The sequence below is a fragment of the Peromyscus californicus genome, unplaced genomic scaffold, assembly GCF_007827085.1.
Source record: "Peromyscus californicus insignis strain IS unplaced genomic scaffold, ASM782708v3 Scaffold_10__1_contigs__length_136768540, whole genome shotgun sequence".
Taxonomy (NCBI): domain Eukaryota; kingdom Metazoa; phylum Chordata; class Mammalia; order Rodentia; family Cricetidae; genus Peromyscus; species Peromyscus californicus.
In genome coordinates, this window is record NW_026294391.1 from 117,301,874 (window position 1) to 117,321,856 (window position 19,983).

A 19,983-nucleotide genomic window follows, 5' to 3' on the forward strand; every position below is an offset into this window, starting at 1 on the left:
GGTTCGGGGCCTCTGGTTTCTGCTACACTATTGATGCTGGGCCCTCACTAGGACCCTTCCTGGATATCTTGTTGTTGCCATGTATTGTAGAGATCCTGCAGTTTTGGGTCTGTAGGACCAGCTCCTTTATGTACTCCAACAAATCATACATGGGGCGGATGGTGCAGTAGGCCAAGTTATATCTTTGGGTCTGGACCTGGGCATCTGTAGGGCTGGTCCACCAGATGTGAAATGGGGACAATTTTCCCATGCTTACAACTTCCCAGGCTCACCCACACCTGCACTAAAACAGGGTTGGCTCTATTGTGCTGCCCTGGTGAGGTGCAGGGCCTGCTCTCCTGTTTCAGCTGGTGGGGGTCAGGGATAGCTCTCCTGCTATTATGGCCACAGGGCCAGCTCTCCCACCTGCCCCAGGCATTGATGGGTGTAGGGGAGGAGGGCAACTCTCCTCCACCCATGCTGCCATAAGGCAGATGGGTAATGGGGACAGCTCTCCCATGCTCACAATTTCAGGGCTGGCTCACCCACAATTGTGCTAACAGGGTTAGCTTTATTGTGCTGCCCTTGTGAGGTGCAAAGCCTGCTCTCCTGAGTGTCACAGCTGGTGGGGGTCAGGGACAGTTCTTCTACTCTTATGACCACAGGGTCAGCTCTACCATCTGCCCTGGATGTTGATGGTCAGGGAGGGGAGAAGGGCAGCTCTCCCCTGCCTGTGCTGCCAAAAGACAGATAGGTAATGGGGACAGCTCTTCCATGCTCATAATGTCAGGTCAGGCTCACCCACACCTGTGCTAACAGGGTTGGCTCTATTGTGCTGCCCTAGCGAAGTGCAGTTGTTTATTTTTTTTTAAAGAAATCCCACTTGGAGAGATGGCTCTGTGGTTAAAAGAACTTGTTGCTCTTGCAGAGGACCTGAGTGCAATGTTCTGTACCCATATGTCAGCTTATACCTATCCAGAAGTCCAGTTACAGTGGATCTGAGGGACTCTTCTGACCTCTGAGGGCACCAGGCACACACATAGTGCACAAACATGCAGGCAGAACACTCAAACTCATAAAAGTTTAAAAAAAGTTATTTTTTTTAATAGATAAAAATCCCCCATCTGTTCAAACCTCATTGCCTTTGGAGCGAACTTGACACTTGAGAACCTTAGGCATCTGGCTCCATCCATGTTTCCTCTCTGCTCACCCTATTTTACTTTGAAATTTTCTTTATTCATAGAGGATCACACCAATGGGCCTCTCCCAAAATATCCTTTCTGATGACTGCTACTACATACTACTGCATACTCCTTTAATTTTATTTTTATCTTGAAAAATGGTGTATGTGTGTACACATGAGTGCAGTCACCCATGGAGGGAATTTGATACAGTGAGCTGCTTATTCTGTCTCTACGAAAGAGGAGGGATGGAAATGTCAAGTGTCTCCCTGTGTTCTCAAAGAGCACAATATAGGGGCCAGATACACACGTAAAATCGCACTTTATTTAATGTATTTCAGAAGAATATACCAAGGACAGATTAACAGCACCTATTTAAGAAACACAAACATTTAATAATAGTTAAATCACAAATGTTAATCTCTCTGCATTCCCCAAGCAGGAGTCTGTTTTTCCTGTCCAACAATAAATGTGTCATAACCAGTTTAGAAAGCATTCAATTAAATTCATCCAATATATGAAACCTTGACATTAGGCAGAGTCTCTGGGACTACTGACCCATGTAGCAGTATCAATTTGTAAATTTGATTGGAGTGTGAGGGGATTTCTCTTCTTGCTGAAAGGTGGACAATAAATTCCACCCCATTTGTGCACCTGAAGGTAAGTTGTGCCAATGGGAACTTGTCCCCAGGACTGTAGTTTTGAAAATCCTTTGAAAAGGCACTTTTAAATTACAAACCTTTTTTAAAGGAAACTTTTAAATTTAAAATGGAAAGTATTAAAGAGAACTGTTTTATTGACTGAGTGCAGTGTTCCTATTGTTCTCAGTCTCAAAATAGCACATGAAATTTGGTATTAAAGGCAGTTTTAGAAATAATTTAGTGAGTATATATATATGTATATGTATATATATATATTCTCTTGTAATACTTTTGTTCTCAAAATATAATAAAATAATCTGAGTTCTTTTGCAAATATATTTGATCTACAACTGTAACTCTTCAAACACCTGAGCTGTAACCCCTGCCCTCCCCCCAACCCGAGAATTCTCACTGTCTCTTTATCAATACTGCATCTTGTCTGAGACAGTCAAAGGGGGAAACAAAAACCAGAGCAGCCTTTTTCTGGGTTTTGGCACTTCTCCAAGAGGGCGGGGATGGTCACAATATGGATTAGCTAAATGCAAGTCCAATAACTTCCCAATCAGGTACTGGTTCCTGTTTAGGTCTTGAAACTGTAGTGTTCTTTTCATTCTGCTATCAGGACTCCAATAGCCTGTCCTGGGGTTCTTGCTCTTTTATGGGGAAAGGACCGTCTTCTTTGATTTTGCATTCTATACATTGAAGAAAACAGGTATACCAGTGCCAGGTGTACTGTGAAGAACTGCCAGCAAGGACTTCAGCCAAGTTGATACTTTAGTTCACATCAATTACCAATAGTACCAGAATTAAGTTCTTGCTTGTCATGTATCAGGCATTTAAGGAATGAAAGTCAACTCTTCCTGCCACACTGGTGATCTTGGAGCCATCTTACATATCCTGTAGTATACACTTTTAAAGGTAAATAAATGTACTATGTTCTACTTCAAGAATTGTGGGTCACATATAGAATACTGCATGCATTTTGCTAACTAACTTTACATGTACACATCACTCACTTTTTACTGATGACACTAGCTATGAACACATACAATCTAATATCTAGCACCTTATCTCCAAGAACACATTTTATATACAGTTAGAGCTTACAATTAGAAGAAATACCACAAAAAAGCACAGCACTGACACAAGACAAAAGTACCAATTTTCAACAAAGTTGTAACAGATGAAGAGGGGAAAAATCCACTCAAACTTGAAGCACCAAACTAAAACCAATCTTGTTTTTGTCTCTTTTAGAGCAAAAGAAATACAGCAGTTCATCTTCACACAGCAAATCTTATATGTACAAGTTGCTGTGTTTTCCCCTTAGTGTGTATACTCTTAAGATATGGAGGCTTTGGGAGGCAATGATGGAAACCTAACTCCTATTGGCAACCTTCATGTTCCTTGAGGCTTCTTACCCTACTTACCAAAAAGCAGTGAACTTGCCAGTGACCTGGCAGTGGCCAAGTTCAGTATATTTGAGTTTCCCTATTTCTTCCTCTAACCAGTTTTGTTGCTTATAGCCTAAGTGTGCTAATATGCATGTTAAATATTTGCCATCGAGGAAGCTATCATATGTAATTGGAAAGGTGTCTATTCTTCCAGGGTTTTAGGCTCTAGTCTGTTGTCTCCAGCTCACGCTTCTGCCTCCTCATGCCTAAGCTTGGGAGTGGTTTAGGGCCTTCAGGGGCCCAGAATAATCAAAATGGAGACACAGTTAAGTAGGGAGAGTGTCTAAAGCCCTGACTGGCCAGACGTCTTAGCTTGGTTCTTAGCTTGCAGCTGCTTGTTAAATCCTCTCTCCATGCTAACCAGCAGTCCTATTGTTCATTAAAAGAAAATGTCATCAAGACAGAATGCCTTTGCTTCAAGGGTTGTCCTTTCTACCCTGTTTTCAAAAGGTCTTCACCTTTGAAGACTCCAATTTCCAAAGAATGAACAGTGAATAAAAGAGAGAAAGTTGGACTGTTTTAGGAGCAGGTGAGTCAGCACCCTGGAAGATGTTGTGTGTGTTGTCAAATGGACTTACCACACTTGTACAGGTTCTGGTTCCATTTGGATTTTGAGTTTTGGCAAACAATTCTCTTTGTTACACATTGAAGGGGTTGAGCTTTAAAAATAAAATAAGAAGTTCAGTTTCAACAAAATGTTGGAAACACGTTTGAAATCCTGTTTTCTATGTAAGTATATAAGCATTTCTACTGATAGTATAGGTATTACCACCTTTGAACGCCTCTGTTTCAAACTTGTAAGGAAATAACCCTTGCCCCACAAGAAAACTGATCAAATAAGCCACTTCACCCAGGTGTCTTTTAAGGATTGGCCAATATAATTTTAGCAATAAATCAATGTAATAAATTTTTGAATATTAATTTGCTATATCAATATTGATGGAAAAATAAATGGTGATGTGAGGGTTAATTTTAGATACCATGCCTTGTCTGAGATTATCACAAGTTCCAAATTAGTGGAGTTGAAGTTGATAAAGTTCTCATGGACATAATGATCTGACAGGTCAGTTCAATAGTATTTGGTTTAATCACCTCTCCTGCATTCTGAATATGGTAATCCCACATCCCCCCACACACTTATTCACAGCCGTTTACCTCTCCCCCTTTGAGAAGCTCATGCTGGAATCTGTGAGGAGAAGAGATAACATATAAATGAATGAAGAATGTTAACCTCTGACTATGGCTACCATCATGTACAACCTCCTGTTTAATCATTTTTAATCAAATATCCCTCCCCTTTCCCTCCTCCCATCTTAACAGTAGGTATCTGCTTCAACAACACTTGCTTGCTAGTTTTTGGTTGCATGTTATTTTGTCTTTAAATATGTCCTGTGCTCTCTGAAATATGTTAGCTCTGTCCTTGCCCAAAGTGATTTCCAGGTTTGATATTTTTAAACTTTACTTGGGTATTTGCCCTGGGGGTAATTTTCATATTACAAGAGGTGTGTTTCAATAGTAATCAATAAGACATGCTTGATTCAGATGCTTTGATCTTCAGATTCTTTGGAATAGTTCAAATATTTGCTAGGTATTATGAAGCAATCCTCTCTGTCATTTCTGCATTTGTGCAGAGAACGTACAAGTTTTAGAGAGAGCCACAGGTTGAAAAGTTGTGTGTGCCTGGAGGAAGGAACATGTTTATCCTCATATGGAGAAACTAGCTCATCTTTATTAGGTTATAGAGATAAAAGAGACTTCTTATGGACATAAAATTCATTGGCAGTGTGAGTTTTCTAGAACTTGGACCATTCATACTTGAATTTCTTCTTTTTTAAACCTGAAAAATTGTTTAACCCAAACATCAATTTGAAATAAAAGAAAGTAAAACACAAGTGGTTGGTAGAGGTCTAGAGAATTCTCATGAGCATTCCAACTCGGTCACAGAAGGGAAATAGTAAAATACTGGCTTGATTTCTTTCCTGCTGTTACACCAATAGGAGACAGAAAATATTTGTGTCACTTGACAGTGTTCCATTTTCACAGAGGTCAGTCCCAGCCCATGAAGAATCCCAGGGTAGGGGAGGATGGAGAAAGAGAGGAGAGAGAGAAAGAGAAAGAACCACACAATTGTTTAGCTCCATGGATACGACTTATTTCTCCATTTCTTCCCTTGAACTAGCTCTCTATTTCGTGTATGCCCTTTTCTGGATCCCTTTAGAGGACCTAGATGCCTTCTTCATATTCTAGCTGCACAATCCCCCTATGTCAAAGTTTGTATTATAGTCTCTGCACCGTATTGTGGGGCTCTTCAGTACAGAAATCTGCTCCTACGATGATCAGTCCGCCTAGCTGTGCTTTTAGGACTCCAAAAGTGATTTGATCAGTTGCTTTTCTTTCAGTTGAACACAATACGTATTCCCAGCCCATGAGTTCCTGACCTGAAGGCCAAATAGTTCTTGTGTCCACAGGCATCACTTTCCCTTTTACTCAGAGCTAAAGCTGCTATGTTGTAGCTCTGGGGAGGCAGGCAACATACCAAGAACAGGTCCAAACCAGGTAGCCCTTGTTTTAGGAAATTTGGAGCCTAATATGTACATATTTGATAGGAATCCTCAAGTCCACTCTTTGACGGGCTTATACCTTTCAGGAAAGATCCAAGTCTCTACTTCTTCCTTATATTTACCTGCCTTGTGGTGGAAAAGGATGCGTGTACAACACCTTTGCCTGAAATGGTAAGGATTGGCACTAATGAGATTGTAGGTGGTGCACTGAAAAGAAAGCTGCTCTTGTTTTCTGTTTTGTGGACAGTGAAAAGTTTGCCTTAGAACTAACTTTAAGGTGAAGTAGCAGAATCATGGGAGGGGACAACCTTGCCTTCAGTGCCTCTCTCTGTGCCAGCTTCGGACTCATGCAGGTCAGGGTGGCTGTCTTCTGTAGAGGGCTTTTTCTTACAGACAAACTTCTTCAGTACCTCCTGGATTTCCTTCTTGATGGACTTGTGCATGTAGCCATAGACATAAGGGTGGATGCAGCACTGCAGGAAAAAAAGCCAGATTATTATGGTAATCACCCACTGGGGGACCTCGGTTTGGACATCCACCCACACAGCCAGCACAGCTAGAGAGCAGTAGGGCCCCAGAGATAGCACATAGGAGAAAATGATGAGGAAGATCACTCTTGCAGCTTTGCACTCATAGCACGGGGGCAAAGGTGGGTTGCTGTTGCTGTTCCGACGACTGGATGGAAAGCTCTCTCGTATGTTCATGGCCTCAACATCATCCTCACTGAAATGAACGTCATCCATGCCGAACTCTATGTCATCTTCACCCAAGTCAATGTTGCACTGATTGACCTCTATTCGGCCAGTGTCTGCCTTCATGCTGCTCTCCTGAACTTCACTGCCGACTTCCAGATCCTCCATGCTGCCGTTACTGACCTCTTCAATGCCCTTGGACTCAGCAATACCTGCACTTAAATCAGGACTTCTTTCTCTGGCCTTCATGATGATGTCTCCGGCTTCCATGGGACTCTCTTCCACCTCGATGCTGCTTTTCTTAGTCTTGGCCTGACCTTCACCTGGGCACAGGAGTTCATTCTCATCCTGGCACTCATCCCTCTTCGCTATTCCCCGTTCATTCTCAGTCTTCACAGAGTCCTTGACTCTCACTCCCAAGCTGCGGCTCTTGACGTTGTACAGGAGAGCATGCTGCCGACGTGCTGCACCAAACACCACAGTGTAGCAGGCAATCATAACAACCAGTGGAACGACGATGAAGAATATCACAGTGACAATGGCATAGCTTGGGCTGGCTCCCCAGATCATGGAACAGAGAGCATTACGTTCATCAAAAGTAGCCTGGCCCCAGCCGTAGAGAGGAGGTGTGCTCTGTAGGACAGCCAAAATCCAGGTGCCATAGACGAGCATATAACCACGTCGGTGGGTCATCTTGGATGGGTAGGAAAGAGGGTGGATGATGGTCAGGTATCGATCTATTGACACGACCACAATGGTATTGACACCAGCAAAGGCAAATAGGTGGGTGAGGCTAACCAGGGCCGTACAGAAGTGGATATTGAGAGGCCAGAAGGCAGGAATGGAGGTGGCCATCACCCAGGGGGCCACGAGAACAATCTGCAGCAGGTCAGTGACGAGGAGGTTAAAGATGAGCCTGTTGGTCACCTGCAGCAACTGTGGCTTACGCTGCAATACATAAGCCAGCACTACATTGCCCACAAAGGATACACCAAAGAAGACGAGCAGCACAGTGGCTCGGATGATGCCGTGAGCTAGACTAATAGGCATCTTGGAGAGGGGCATGCACGGTTGGCTGCTGTTGTTCTCTCGAGTGTTGTTGGTGCAGGTGGGTGTCATGGTGATGGCAGGCAGGCAGGAGACAAGGTGCAGCTCAGTCTCTGCACCAGTGGGCAATGAGATGCGCAGACTGCACACTGTCTATACTGAGGATGAGAGAAACATGTGGGCAGGGTTAATGCCTTGCAGAGACAAGCCTCTGAGACCAGCAGCATCACTATAGGACCCCTCCCTTAGACCCCTGCGCAGTCTCAACCCCAATCGAAGCAGTTTCTCTGGCTCCTTTTCTAACTCTTGGGGTCTCACTGCCTGTCTTCCTTGCATTCTCTTCCTTTGGCTTGTCCTCCCTGTTAGCACAGTGGGCACTCCCTCAGCCTGTCTCCTCCCTGTTAGCACAGTGGGCACTCCCTCAGCCTGTCTCCTCCATGCCTCTTGGAGATTTGTTCTTTCTCACTGACACATGCACTTGTACTCTGTATCTGCCTGCTTATAAGACTAGATTTCTGTCTCCAGTGTTTTACTGGGGGCACCTTTCCTCTGTGGCATACACCACAGAGTGTATGCCCCTGTTTCCATGAACACCGTCCCATCCTTCACTCTATAGTCTTTTTTTTTTTTTTCAGTTTCCCACTAGCATGTACATAGTCTGTCTATGTCTGGCTGTTGCTGTCCTCTGTCTGATAATCTCCCTCCCACTCTCAGTTCTGTGTCTCTCAGTCTCCACGTGCTTTTTTCACTAGTGAGCTTACTCTGTAGCCATGTACGCTCCTCTTCTCCTTGGGTCGTTCTTCCTCTTCAATCGATTTCCCTGACTGCCCCTTTGGGCTCCTAACACACCTGTTCCATGTCTCTGGCTCTCTTGTCCGTGTCTCTCTCAGATTTACGTGTCTCAAGTCTCACACCAGCACCTGTGTGCCTGCCCTTTCTCACATTTCTCTATACCTCTTCCTGTCTTCCTTTACTGTTTTTCTAAGTACCTAGGTTCTATGTCTTGCCGCTCCTGTCCCTCCTTCCTCCTGTTCCCTAACACTCTGGTGTCTCTGTTTCTCAAGCGATGTCTCTAGGTGTGTACTCCAGTTCATCTCTGCCCTTCATTCTCACCGCCCGAGTACCGTTGCCAAACTCTTTCTCTGCCTCTTTGAATGTGCATACATTCCTAACGCTCAGCATCCTTCTCTGAGAGCAACCCCCATCCCACCTTAGTTTTCCTCTAGCTGGATCTTTGTCTCCTTGTACCTGTCTCTGCTGACTTTATCTTGCCATGGAAACCAGTTGCCCCCTTGGCCGCCAGGGCTTTATCAGATAAAATGCGTAGTTTCTCAATTGCGCAGTGGTGGCTGGAACATGTAACCTATTACACTGCCTCATGTCCCAAATTCGCCATCCTCCCTATGTTTTCCAGCCGGCTAGGAGTCTGTGGGGGTGGGGGTGAGGAGAGCGAGCTGGGAAGAGTGAAGAATAGGGAAAGAGCCAGGGGTGCGCAAGGACGGGGGTCGGGGTCTGAGAGGGACAGAGCAAGATATTTGGAAAGGCAGAGAGAGGCAGAAGGGAAAAGAGAGACACAGAAAAAGTGAGAGAGCGGTTTGGAAGGAGAACCAAGAAAGAACAAATAGGATTCTAAGAGTGAGGGGGGGGGAGATTAAGAATGAGAAAGAGAAAAGGGGACAGTAAGAGACAGGGGCATGGAGAAATGGAGAAAGATAAAAGCTAACCAGAATAGAAAAGAGGTTGAGAAGCAGAGAACGCAGGAAGGAAACAAGGAGATGAGGGAGAGGGAGAGGACACGGGAGAGAAAGTGCTCGGGATACGCAAGGGCGCCTGGAGAGCCCTTTCGGACCTGGTGCGCGACCTTAGTAACCTTCTAGCCTTGGCAAATGGGTGTCTGAGCGCTTGGGCTAGGGGAGCGGTTGGGCTCGGGGACCCGCGGCGACCTGAGCGGAGCTCCGCAGCTTACCTGTTGCTGCTGGAGGCGTTGCGTCGCAGGAGCTGAGAACCGATCCCTCGGGGCTCGCCGCGCTCGTCTGGCCACCTTTTGGGGCACAGGCGGCTGCGAGCTCGCACCGAGTGGAAGGAGCAGCGGGCGCGGCGGGAGCGGGGCACCGAGCTTGTGCCCGCAAGTCCGGCCAGCGCGCAGCGCCGCAAGCTCTGAGCTGTGGCGGGGGCGCACGGCTTCTTAAAGCAGCGCGGTGCCCTCACCTTGCGGCGCCCCCCCTCTGTCCCCGCCCGCGCCGGTGACGCACGAGGCCACCGAACCCAGAGGAGCTAGGCTGGTGGCAGCGGCAGTGGGGCGGGAAGGAAGGAGGGGGGATGACTCGCACTGGACCCACACAGATTTTGTCACCCTGCATCCCATCGCAAGCACTCTGAGGCTCACAGACTGGAGCTGTCACCAGGGCGAATTTTCATGCAAACCCTAGCTCTCAGCCCTTAGCCCCTGGATTTTGGGCAGGATCACTGCCACTGACTTTCAGAGTGTTTATAAAGAGAGAGTGGGAGATTCTGGCCTTGACCTTTGAAGACCTCCCTCCAAATGTGAACTGTCCTCAGTTCCCACAGAGGAATCGCAGTTTTGATGTCAATAATTTTTCACTTGTTCCCATAAACAGCAGCGTCTTACCTGTAGGTTTCAGGACCATTCCATCTGAGACAAATTGGGTAATTATTTATCCACACTATTTGCTTGAAGTCGGTTTGCCCGTCAGTCTCAGTCTCTCTCCTTCCTCCTTCTCTCTCTTCCTCCCTCCCTCCTTGCCTCCTTCTCTTCTCCGTTTCTCCCTCTCCCCTTCCTCTGCCCTCTTCCTCCCTCTCTCCTCCTCTCTTCTCTCCATTTTCCTCTCCCATCTCCCCTATACCATCTTCCTTTATTTTCATAGAGGACAAAACAGAACTGGAGGTTACCCCAGTCTTGTGAGATAAGTACTGCTATTACTTTCATTTCCTGGAGACAGAAGCAGAAGCCACGATAGATTACTTGATTTGCTCAAGTTCAAGTAAATATCGCACCTATTTGATTAACTAAAACAATCTGCTCTCTTGAAAATGTGTTCAGCATATATGCATATCAGACCAGAGGAGGCACCCTCCACCATCCCTACCTCCTCGGGATGGGATGGGGGGTTGGGAAGGTATCTTTGGCGGATCATGGATCATTTTCATTTGGCTGCTTCCAAGAGAGGAAGAAACATTTTGTAGGCAGGAGAGGGGGCAGCTGCATGTAAGTGCATGGTCCAAGATAGGGCTACACATCAAGGTTGGGAAATACAGAAAACTGTGTGTTATGGTATCTCACAGACAGCCTGAGAGATCTTGAAGGCAAACCTGAAGACTTTAGGCTTTAACTTGACATCTCTGAAGAACTGTTTTATTATGAGTAATTTAGAGTCTACACAAATATAATGAGAATAATTAAATAAGCCATTATGTTCATATCACTCAAACTAAATACTGACACATGTTAAACCATTTTTGTTTATTGATTTTTTTAAAAGTAGGGCAATGTGATGAGGTTTCTGCTTTTCCATGTTCTCTCAGAAGCACTGCTTGGGTGGGGGCAGATGGGACATAGGGTGGAGAAAGGGCAGAAGGGATGTTGCCATAGGAAACAAGGAGGCCTCAACAGGCCACACAGAAAGGCCTAACACAGTCTTCAGGAAAGAAGAAATTAGTGGCGAGAAGAACAAAGGCCAGGAGGTATTAGAGATACTGCAGGTTGACCACAGGATTCTGAGATGGACAAAGACATCCTCTCTTCTCCGTATCACCTGCCTCTGGGACAGGGAGATGAGGCTGGTGCATAATCATGTCCCAGGATGCTCTTTGGATTTCAAGTCCTGCTTTTGCTCTTAGATCATTTGTCTTTTTCTGCTAGGCCCGATTTTATCTTCCCAAGGTTGAATGGTAAAAAACTTGGTCGTTTTTCCTGGAGACAGTTTCTATGATAATCATTCACTATTATTAATTCCCAGCCTCACACTGGCCATGGTGCAGAATCCTGGGTGGCATGCACTGTCAAGCATCAGTTGGTTCAGATTTGATTATTTTACAATTGCTTGAGAAGCAGTCAAGCTGCTTGCTCCAAATGGCCAGAGACAAAGTCCATTCTTTACTGACCTTTCTTCCTTTCTACTGGGATTCGCCAGAGTGTCCTAGACTGCTAGGAACCAGAAGGAGACAGAGAGCTAACCTCTGCTTACATGTCAAAGGTTGGTGTTCCAGGACCAGCTCATGGAGTCTATAGCTATATTCATGGGCGATGAGAGCTGATTGGGATGGAGTGTGTGTGTGTGTGTGTGTGTGTGTGTGTGTGTGTGTGTGTGTTGTGAGAGAAGTCTGGGAGGAGTAAAGCTTTACAATGCAAGCAGCCTGCCTTGTCTGCGTCACATACTAACAAAACCAAGAAAAAGCTGGAGAGAAATGCAGGCCACTTTTCTGTATGGGGAGATGCAGGCTGGTACTTTATCCTTAGGTGACTCTTTCCACTCACACCTGACCAGACCTGGTATCCTTGAATTTCAAAGACATATAAATATCAGTTCCCTAACATGGGGCACTGGACGTGTACTGAGGAAAGTAGATTTGACTTTCAGCCCTGGCAGCTCTGATTTTGATGACTTAAAGAACACTACAACTAGAATGCTTCCTCAGAACATGGGGAGGACATTTGAAATGAAGTAGAGAGAGTTTGGGAGATGACTCAAGAAGTCACAGAACCCATTTTCCTGCCTTTATAATTCAATGGTGGCAAAGGCGATATTGAGATAATGGTACTTATAGGCTTAAAGTAGAGGGCAAAATCCTACTAACAGGAAAACACTAGGGCTGAACTACAGTGACAAGTTGACACTGGTGAGCAGCATGACAGCCTCTAACTTGTCAGACAAGCAGCTCCAACTGTGTACTGACAACCAGAAGAGGGGAGTTGGAAGGCCTGTGACCTGTCCAGGTATTGCTTCTTATTGGTGATGATGATGATGATGATGATGATGATGATGATGACGACAATAATAATTTCCAAGAGGTCTCTGAATGTTTACCGTGTACTATGCTTACTTTATTATATTTAATCATTGAAAATATTCTACTGTTAGGAATTAGTACTGTAGTTTTAGATCCCACAATATCTTGTATACCATTAAGGGGGAAAAAGAGGCTGCTCAGCAACTAAGATCACTGACTGCTCTTCCAGAGTACGTGGATTTGATTCTCAGCACCCACGTGACAGCACATAACCATCTGCAGCTCCAGTTGCAAGGGAATCTGATGCTTTCTTTTGGCCTCTGTGGGTACTGCATGCACATGGTGCATAGACACACATGCAGGCAAAACATTATACACATAAAAAAATAAAATAAATCTCAAAAAAAGAAAACACTGCAAAGTTGTCTATTGTTTGAAAAGTGCTAAAATATGAGATGAATAATTAATTATAATGATGATATACTACAATGCTAACACTTCCCTTACAAAGAGGTTAGGTCACTTTAAAGATTCATTTATTTTTATGTGCATTGGTGTTTTGCCTGCATGTCTGTGTGAGGGTGCCAGACCCTCTAGAACTGGAGTTACAGACAGCTGTGAGCTGCCATGTGGGTGCAGGGAATTGAACCCAGGTTTTCTGGAAGCAGCCAGTGTTCTTAACTGCTGAGTGATCTCCCTATGAGGTTAAGTCACTTATCCAAAGTGATACAGTAAGTGTTGAAGCCAATGGTTAATATCTGTTCTAGTTGACTTTGAAAGCAACATTTCCTAGACTGCTTTAAGGAGGAGTAAGACAGCAGGGCTTCTTGAAACTTAGACAAGCCATTTTTTTTCAGTTCAGGTGAAAGGGGACTAGTAATCACTGGACTTGTGGGAGTACACTTGCAATTATAAAAAAGTTGACTTTTTGTAGGGAACCAATCTAAGTTCTAAGTCACATGACTTCCTACTTAGGAAGTTCACAATAAATCAATGGAGAAAATATATAGTTTTGTCCTGGAGTGACTGCCATGGAAGTGGTTTAATTTTTCAATGTTTTAGCTATTCTGGTAGTATTTACTTTCATCCAACCCTAGGAGTTGTCTGTAAAACTCAAATAAAATGAAATAGCATCTAGGTGGGAGCTAATAATTGCCCATTCTGTAGCCTGGGGAAGCATGGATTTTGGATTTCAACGCTATAATCTATCCAAATAAAGTGAGTTATAAGAGAAAACAAGTAGAAAATTACTGTATGAATTAAAAATAAAGAGCAGAAGGCTTGATTTCTGTCTTATTTTTGTGGTCAGCTTGCAATGTGACTTTGGAAAGAGTCTTCCTTTCTTGATCTGTGTTCTATAATCCATCAAATGAAACCTGAGGGGAGATGAGTGAGGAGGAGGAGGACCAAGGTCATCTTTAAGAATCCTACCAGTTTACGACTCAGAATTCTTACTTTCTATCTGGTATTACTAGGAATCTAAAACCTAGTCTCGCCCAAATATTAGAAAAAATGGAGAGCTACGCTCTGCTTCTAGCCATGGAAGAGTAATAGAAGCTGGATTTAGCCCTTTACCTCAAGCAACTTTTAAAATGTGCAAAACACATGAAATAATGCTTATCAGACATTTGAAAAATATGCTGTACAGGATAGTTCTACAGTTGTTCTTGTGTGTGACCTAGAGAGAGTTTCCATGCAGCCCAGGATGAACCTGCACATCCCTTAGTTGAAGAAACAGATTTTAAGAACCCCAAAAGAAAGCTTTGGGAATGTCTCTGTAATCTGTTCCCCACAAGTCTTTGGCTATATATTGATCACAATTACGTGAAGTACAGGGTTGGGAGAAGAACCATTCAGAAGAAGTAGGGAAGTGACTTCTAGAGCTCTCACAAGGTTCCAAGTTGCTTAGCTTCTCAATACTCAGACAGAAAAAACCCTCCTAATATCCACGGCATCAGGCTGAGTGCGCAGAAGAAGACTGCCTTGGCGATAGAGCCCAACGAGCCTTAGCGTAGTTTGTCTGGTCCAACCTAAGAAAGCTTAAATCAAGCATTGAAAGGCTCCAACTATTTCCAAAAGACTGCTACAAGTTAGAGCAAGGCTCATCAGTATTTAAAGGGTACCCAGCACTCAACAATATAGTTCCCCAAATCTGAAATCTAGGAAAATATCATGAGGTATGCAAAACAGAAAACTGTGTCCCATAGTGCAAAGAAGAATTCTTAAGTGGTAAGTAACATAGGTGAGAGAATTGGCAAGCAATCACATTACAATAATTTCTTACAAAGCATGCTTCCAATGCTAAGGAGACATAGACTCAATTCTTATGTCCACAGATAAAAAATATAATGCCAGATATAAAAATACACTGGATAATATTATTATTATACTATACATTGTAGATGAAAACACTAGTGACCTCAAAAGCTTAGCAATAGAAAATGTCCAAAATCAAGCACAGAGAAAAATAAGAGAGAAATAAATGAACAGAGCAACAGCAAGATGTGAGGCAACTTCTATGGCTTTAGTGCATGTGTAATTGGAGCCCTAGAAATAGGGAGACAAAAACATTATTTTAAGAAGTAATAGCTGAAGCCTTTCCAAATTTAATAAAAGTTCAAAACTCAAACCTCCAAGAACTCCAACAAAACTCAAGAATAAAGAATGTGGAGAAAACGGAGCTAAGGTAAATCATAATGCCTTATTTCTCCCTAAGTACTCGTCATACAGTTAGTGAGGTTTCAGAGGAATTCTACATGACACTGCTTTTGAAATGGAAAACAGAACACCAATATTGGAAAGTAATATGCTTAATTTAGACAATGTTAAAAAGAAATAAAAATGCTTGTCCTCCACAAAGATATAGATAAAAGCTTATAATACCTTCATGTGTATAGACTAAACCCTGGGAGGATTCTTAATATGTGTCAACAGGTAAATGATATATACATAACTTGGTCAATAAAGAGCATGAATTTTTAGTATATGGAACAGTGGATGACTATCAAAATAATGATGCTGAACAAAAGATACCAGACCCAAAAGATTATATCTTGTATGATTCCATTTATGTAAAATTCCAGAAAGTCTAGCTAAAGTGACAAAAAGTAGATCAATGATTGCCTTGGGATAAGAGATGAGAGGAAAGGAAAGAGGCTCAATTAAAAAGGCTCACGGAGAATCTTTTGGTAGTGACAAAAATGTTCATCATCTTGATTGTGATGATAGTTTTATAAGAATATACTCCTATCAACATTCATCAAATTGTACTCGTTAGGTATGTACAGTCTAATTTACATATATTACACTGAAATAAAATTTTTAAAAGATTATGGAAAAGAAAATCCAAAGCCAACGGTTTGCCTGCCCATGTTCTTACCTACAGTGTAAGAACATTGACTGGCTTTTCCAAATGGAAGCAATCAAGCCTTCTAGCACCTCCATCTTGGGTCTTATCTGTCTACCCCTGTGTTCTAGGAATCAGCATTTTTCCTCTGTCTTCCCTATGTGAGCTCTGTCCAAATGCTTGCAGAATAGCATCCACTCTCTTGGAACTGCCTAACAGCCCCCAGTTATTGAGGACTTGCACTTTTGACTTCTTTCAGCTTAATTTCAGACTGCTGTGATATGGTGATATTTTATTTGTATTAAAATGTTATTTGTATGTTAATAAATAAAGTTGCCCGGGGGTCAGAGCTATTAGCAAGCCATAGGAAAGCAGGGCAGTGGTAGCGTACGCTTGTAATTCCAGCACTTGGTAGGCAGAGCTGGGTAAGTCTCTGTGTGTTCAGGGATACAGCCATTATTGGTTTTTTTTTTTTTTTTTTTTTTGGTTTTTCGAGACAGGGTTTCTCTGTGTAGCTTTGCGCCTTTCCTGGTACTCGCTTTGGAGACCAGGCTGGCCTCGAACTCACAGAGATCCGCCTGGCTCTGCCTCCCGAGTGCTGGGATTAAAGGCGTGCGCCACCACCGCCCGGCACAGCCATTATTGGATACACATGCTTTTAATCTTAATACCAATCATGGAAAACCTGGAGGCCTATACAGACAGGCTGTGAGGAGGCGGTCATGTGGTTGGGTTTACAACCAATGAGAAGGCAGGACAGGAACTCTATATAAAGACTTTAACACAGGGGTAGCTCTGGTTCGGAGAGGTAGGACCACCGCAGGAGGAAGGGTAAGGTTTTAGCTCTTAGCTCTGACCTCTTGGCTTTCTTCTTTGCATTGGTTCTGTGTTTCTTATTTAATAAGAAGGTTGGATACATCTACACTGTGAGGTAGGTGCTATGATTACAGATAGGAAACTGAAGACTAAGAAAGAAGCCAGGATTGACTTAGAGTTAGTTACTCAGGAATATATAGGGCTAGGAGTTAAATTTAGGACCAATTGACTTTAAAGCCCAGATATGCTGTTGTTTTAAATATAATACATTTAAGAATAATTTTGCCATTTGATTTTTAATTATTATTTGTAAAAGTCATGAAAATTTAACACTAAGTGCTCATAAACAAGTTCAGACTGACTCTGGGCACTATACTGTGATTCAAAAACACTCCTTTTGAAGGATTTTGTGTAAATATGCTGTGCAATTTTGCTTCTATATCCTAAGGGTTTTTGGATGTCTCACTGGTGTGTAGGAAACGTTATCCATTTTGTCTCATCTAATCTATAACAATTGTGAAATTTGTTAATGTTCCTTGTTGTACAGATATGAAAACAGAGCACAGAGAAACTATATAACTTGCTTTTAGCTATTCCAACAACAGGTGGATAACAGTAGTGCCTATTGTCTGTCTATTATCTATGGCTGCTTGGCTTACCATCATGCTTAGGCCAGGCAAGGTTTAGCTCCACTAATTTGGCATCAGACCTAATCTTTTTGAATCTATTTGCCCACAGGCAGCAATGTTCATGACCTAAGTACAGTAAGCATCAGGGGCCATGATGAGCATACCCCATTCCAAAGCCTGTATTCCTCCAGAGGAAGTCTTTTGTGATCAGAAACAGCACAGTGTTAACACCAAATACTCAAAGTAGCAACTACATCCAACTTGTTATGACTCTGCATTAAATATCAGGACTTGCGGAGTTTTTCAAAGGCTAGTTGATTATTTTGTCATTGCATTAAATCCTTTCGAAGTTTGACTTCATGAAACAGTACAACCACCGAGATTGATGACAGTCAGAAATCAAAAGAGCCCATGGCCTGATTGCGGAAAGGCCGTTCATCACATGTGCTCAGGGGTTTTGTTGAGCTGTTGCTGTGGGTTGTTGGGTTGAAAAATAGTACCCAAAAGCCTCAAAACTGTCTACAGAAAATAGGATTATGTTGCTACAACCAGGAAAATATTTCTGCTAAGCTCAGATATAAGCACTAGAGGAAGAAATAGGAAACTTCTTAGGCCATATAAGCATTTTAATTCTGCTCAAAGAAATGTAAATGGTGGCACTTTCCTAGATGTTTACACAAAATTCTTCAAAAGGAGTGTTTTTGAATCACAGTATAGTATTCAGAGTCAGTCTGAACTTGTTTATGGGCACTTAGTGTTAAATTTTCATGACTTATACAAATAATAATTAAAAATCAAATGGCAAAATTATGGTTAAATGTATTATACTTAAAACAATGTATGGTTATATTTTATTTGTATTAAAATGTTATTTGTAGGTTAATAAATAAAGTTGCCTGGGGGTCAGAGCTATTAGCAAGCCATAGGAAAGCAGGGCAGTGGTGGTGTACTCTTGTAATCTCAGTCAGCACTTGGTAGGCAGAGCTGGGTGAGTCTCTGTGTGTTCAGGGATACAGCCATTATTGGATACACATGCCTTTAATCAATACCAATTATGGAAAACCTGGAGGCCTATACAGACAGGCCGTGAGGAGGCAGTCATGTGGTTGGGTTTACAACCAATGAGAAGGCAGGACAGGAACTCTATATAAAGACTTTAACACAGGGGTAGCTCTGGTTCGGAGAGGTAGGACCACCGCAGGAGGAAGGGTAAGGTTTTAGCTCTTAGCTCTGACCTCTTGGCTTTCTTCTTTGCATTGGTTCTGTGTTTCTTATTTAATAAGAAGGTTGGTTACATCTACAACAATGGAAATAAATAGTCAGAGCATGTAATTACTCTACCATCTTACATTATACTCCTTGATATATTTTCTACTTTGGTTTATTGTGTATAGATGGTGTAAATACTCTGTGATAGCAAGCAGCTCTATGTTTCTTTCCATACCTACATTCACCAATAGAGAACTGGGTGCTTAAAAATAACAAGAGGAATATTTTCCCTCATGGAAACACTGAATCCTATAAGCCAAGACATTTTCCCCTCTGAGAACCAGAAGTAAAACATTTACTAACAAATACACTTCTGCCTATATGACACTTCACTTATTTTTTTTTAACTTATTGAGATGCAGTGTACATACCATACACCCTATTTAAATTGATCTACAGACATGTACAATCATTACCACAGTCAACTTTAGAAAGACTATAACTCTTAGCTAAAAGTTCTCTCTCTGCCCATACCTCCCAGTCCTCAGAAACCACTACTTCCTACTTTCTATGAATAGCATGTTCTGGAAGTTACATATAAGTTGTGGTGGTTTGAAAGAAAATGGCCCCGAAAGGGAGAGGCACTATTAGGAGGTTTGGCCTTGTTGCAGGAAGTATGTCATGGTTGGGGGCAGGTTTTGATGTCTCTTTTCTCAAGTTTCCTTCAGTGTGACAGTCAGTCAACTTCCTGTTGCCTCTGAATCAAGATGTAGGACTCTCAGCTCCAGCACCACATCTGCCTGCATGCTGCCATGTTCCCCGTCCTGATGATAATGGAGTGAACCTCTGATACTGTAAGCTAGCCACTCCAATAAAATGTTTTTATTTATAAGAGTTGCCGTGGTCATGGTGTCTCTTCACAGCAATAAAAAAAAATCTAAGACAGAAATTGGTACCAGTGTAGTGGGATATTGCTATGACAGACCTGACCATGTTTTGGGGAGGATTGTGGAAGGACTTTGGAACTTTGGGCTAGAAAAGCCATTGAGTGTTGAGACCTCAGTGAGACTTTCTGTGAGAACTTGGAAGATACGAATATTGAGAGAAGTGCAGAGGATGGAGGCCCGGCTTGCAAAGTTTCAGAGGGAAATTTAAAGACTCTATCAGGGCTGTTTGTTGTTTTGAATTAAGATTCTGTGGTTCTGGTTAGCTGGGGCTGAAAAATCAGCTGCTTTGCTAGGATACTTGATGCTGGTCAACTGAAGCTAAGAAATTAGCATTGATTAAGAAGAGACCAGCATCACTGAGGTAAAACCTTCTGGGAAGTGTTTCCTGAGACCACAGAGAAGCCATGTACTTGAGGCTGCCAAGGTTGTACCTTGTGTTGGCAGCCAAACCTGGTAATATGTAAGCGTCACCCAGGTGGTACTGGTTTTGAAGTCATGAAGTGGTCCTTGGGAAAA

The 19,983-nt window shown here is 42.9% G+C and overlaps 1 protein-coding gene across 1 annotated transcript; it reads right to left on the reverse strand.

Annotated features, from left to right (window-relative positions):
- Positions 1-1,465: 1,465 nt before the first annotated feature.
- Positions 1,466-9,783, reverse strand: Gpr101 (G protein-coupled receptor 101). The gene is made up of 2 exons (XM_052739881.1): positions 9,519-9,783; positions 1,466-7,710 (listed from the first exon to the last, which is right to left on the reverse strand). The coding sequence occupies exon 2, from the start codon at positions 7,622-7,624 to the stop codon at positions 6,086-6,088; it is 1,539 nt and encodes a 512-aa protein (XP_052595841.1). The 5' UTR covers positions 7,625-7,710; positions 9,519-9,783; the 3' UTR covers positions 1,466-6,085.
- Positions 9,784-19,983: the final 10,200 nt, after the last annotated feature.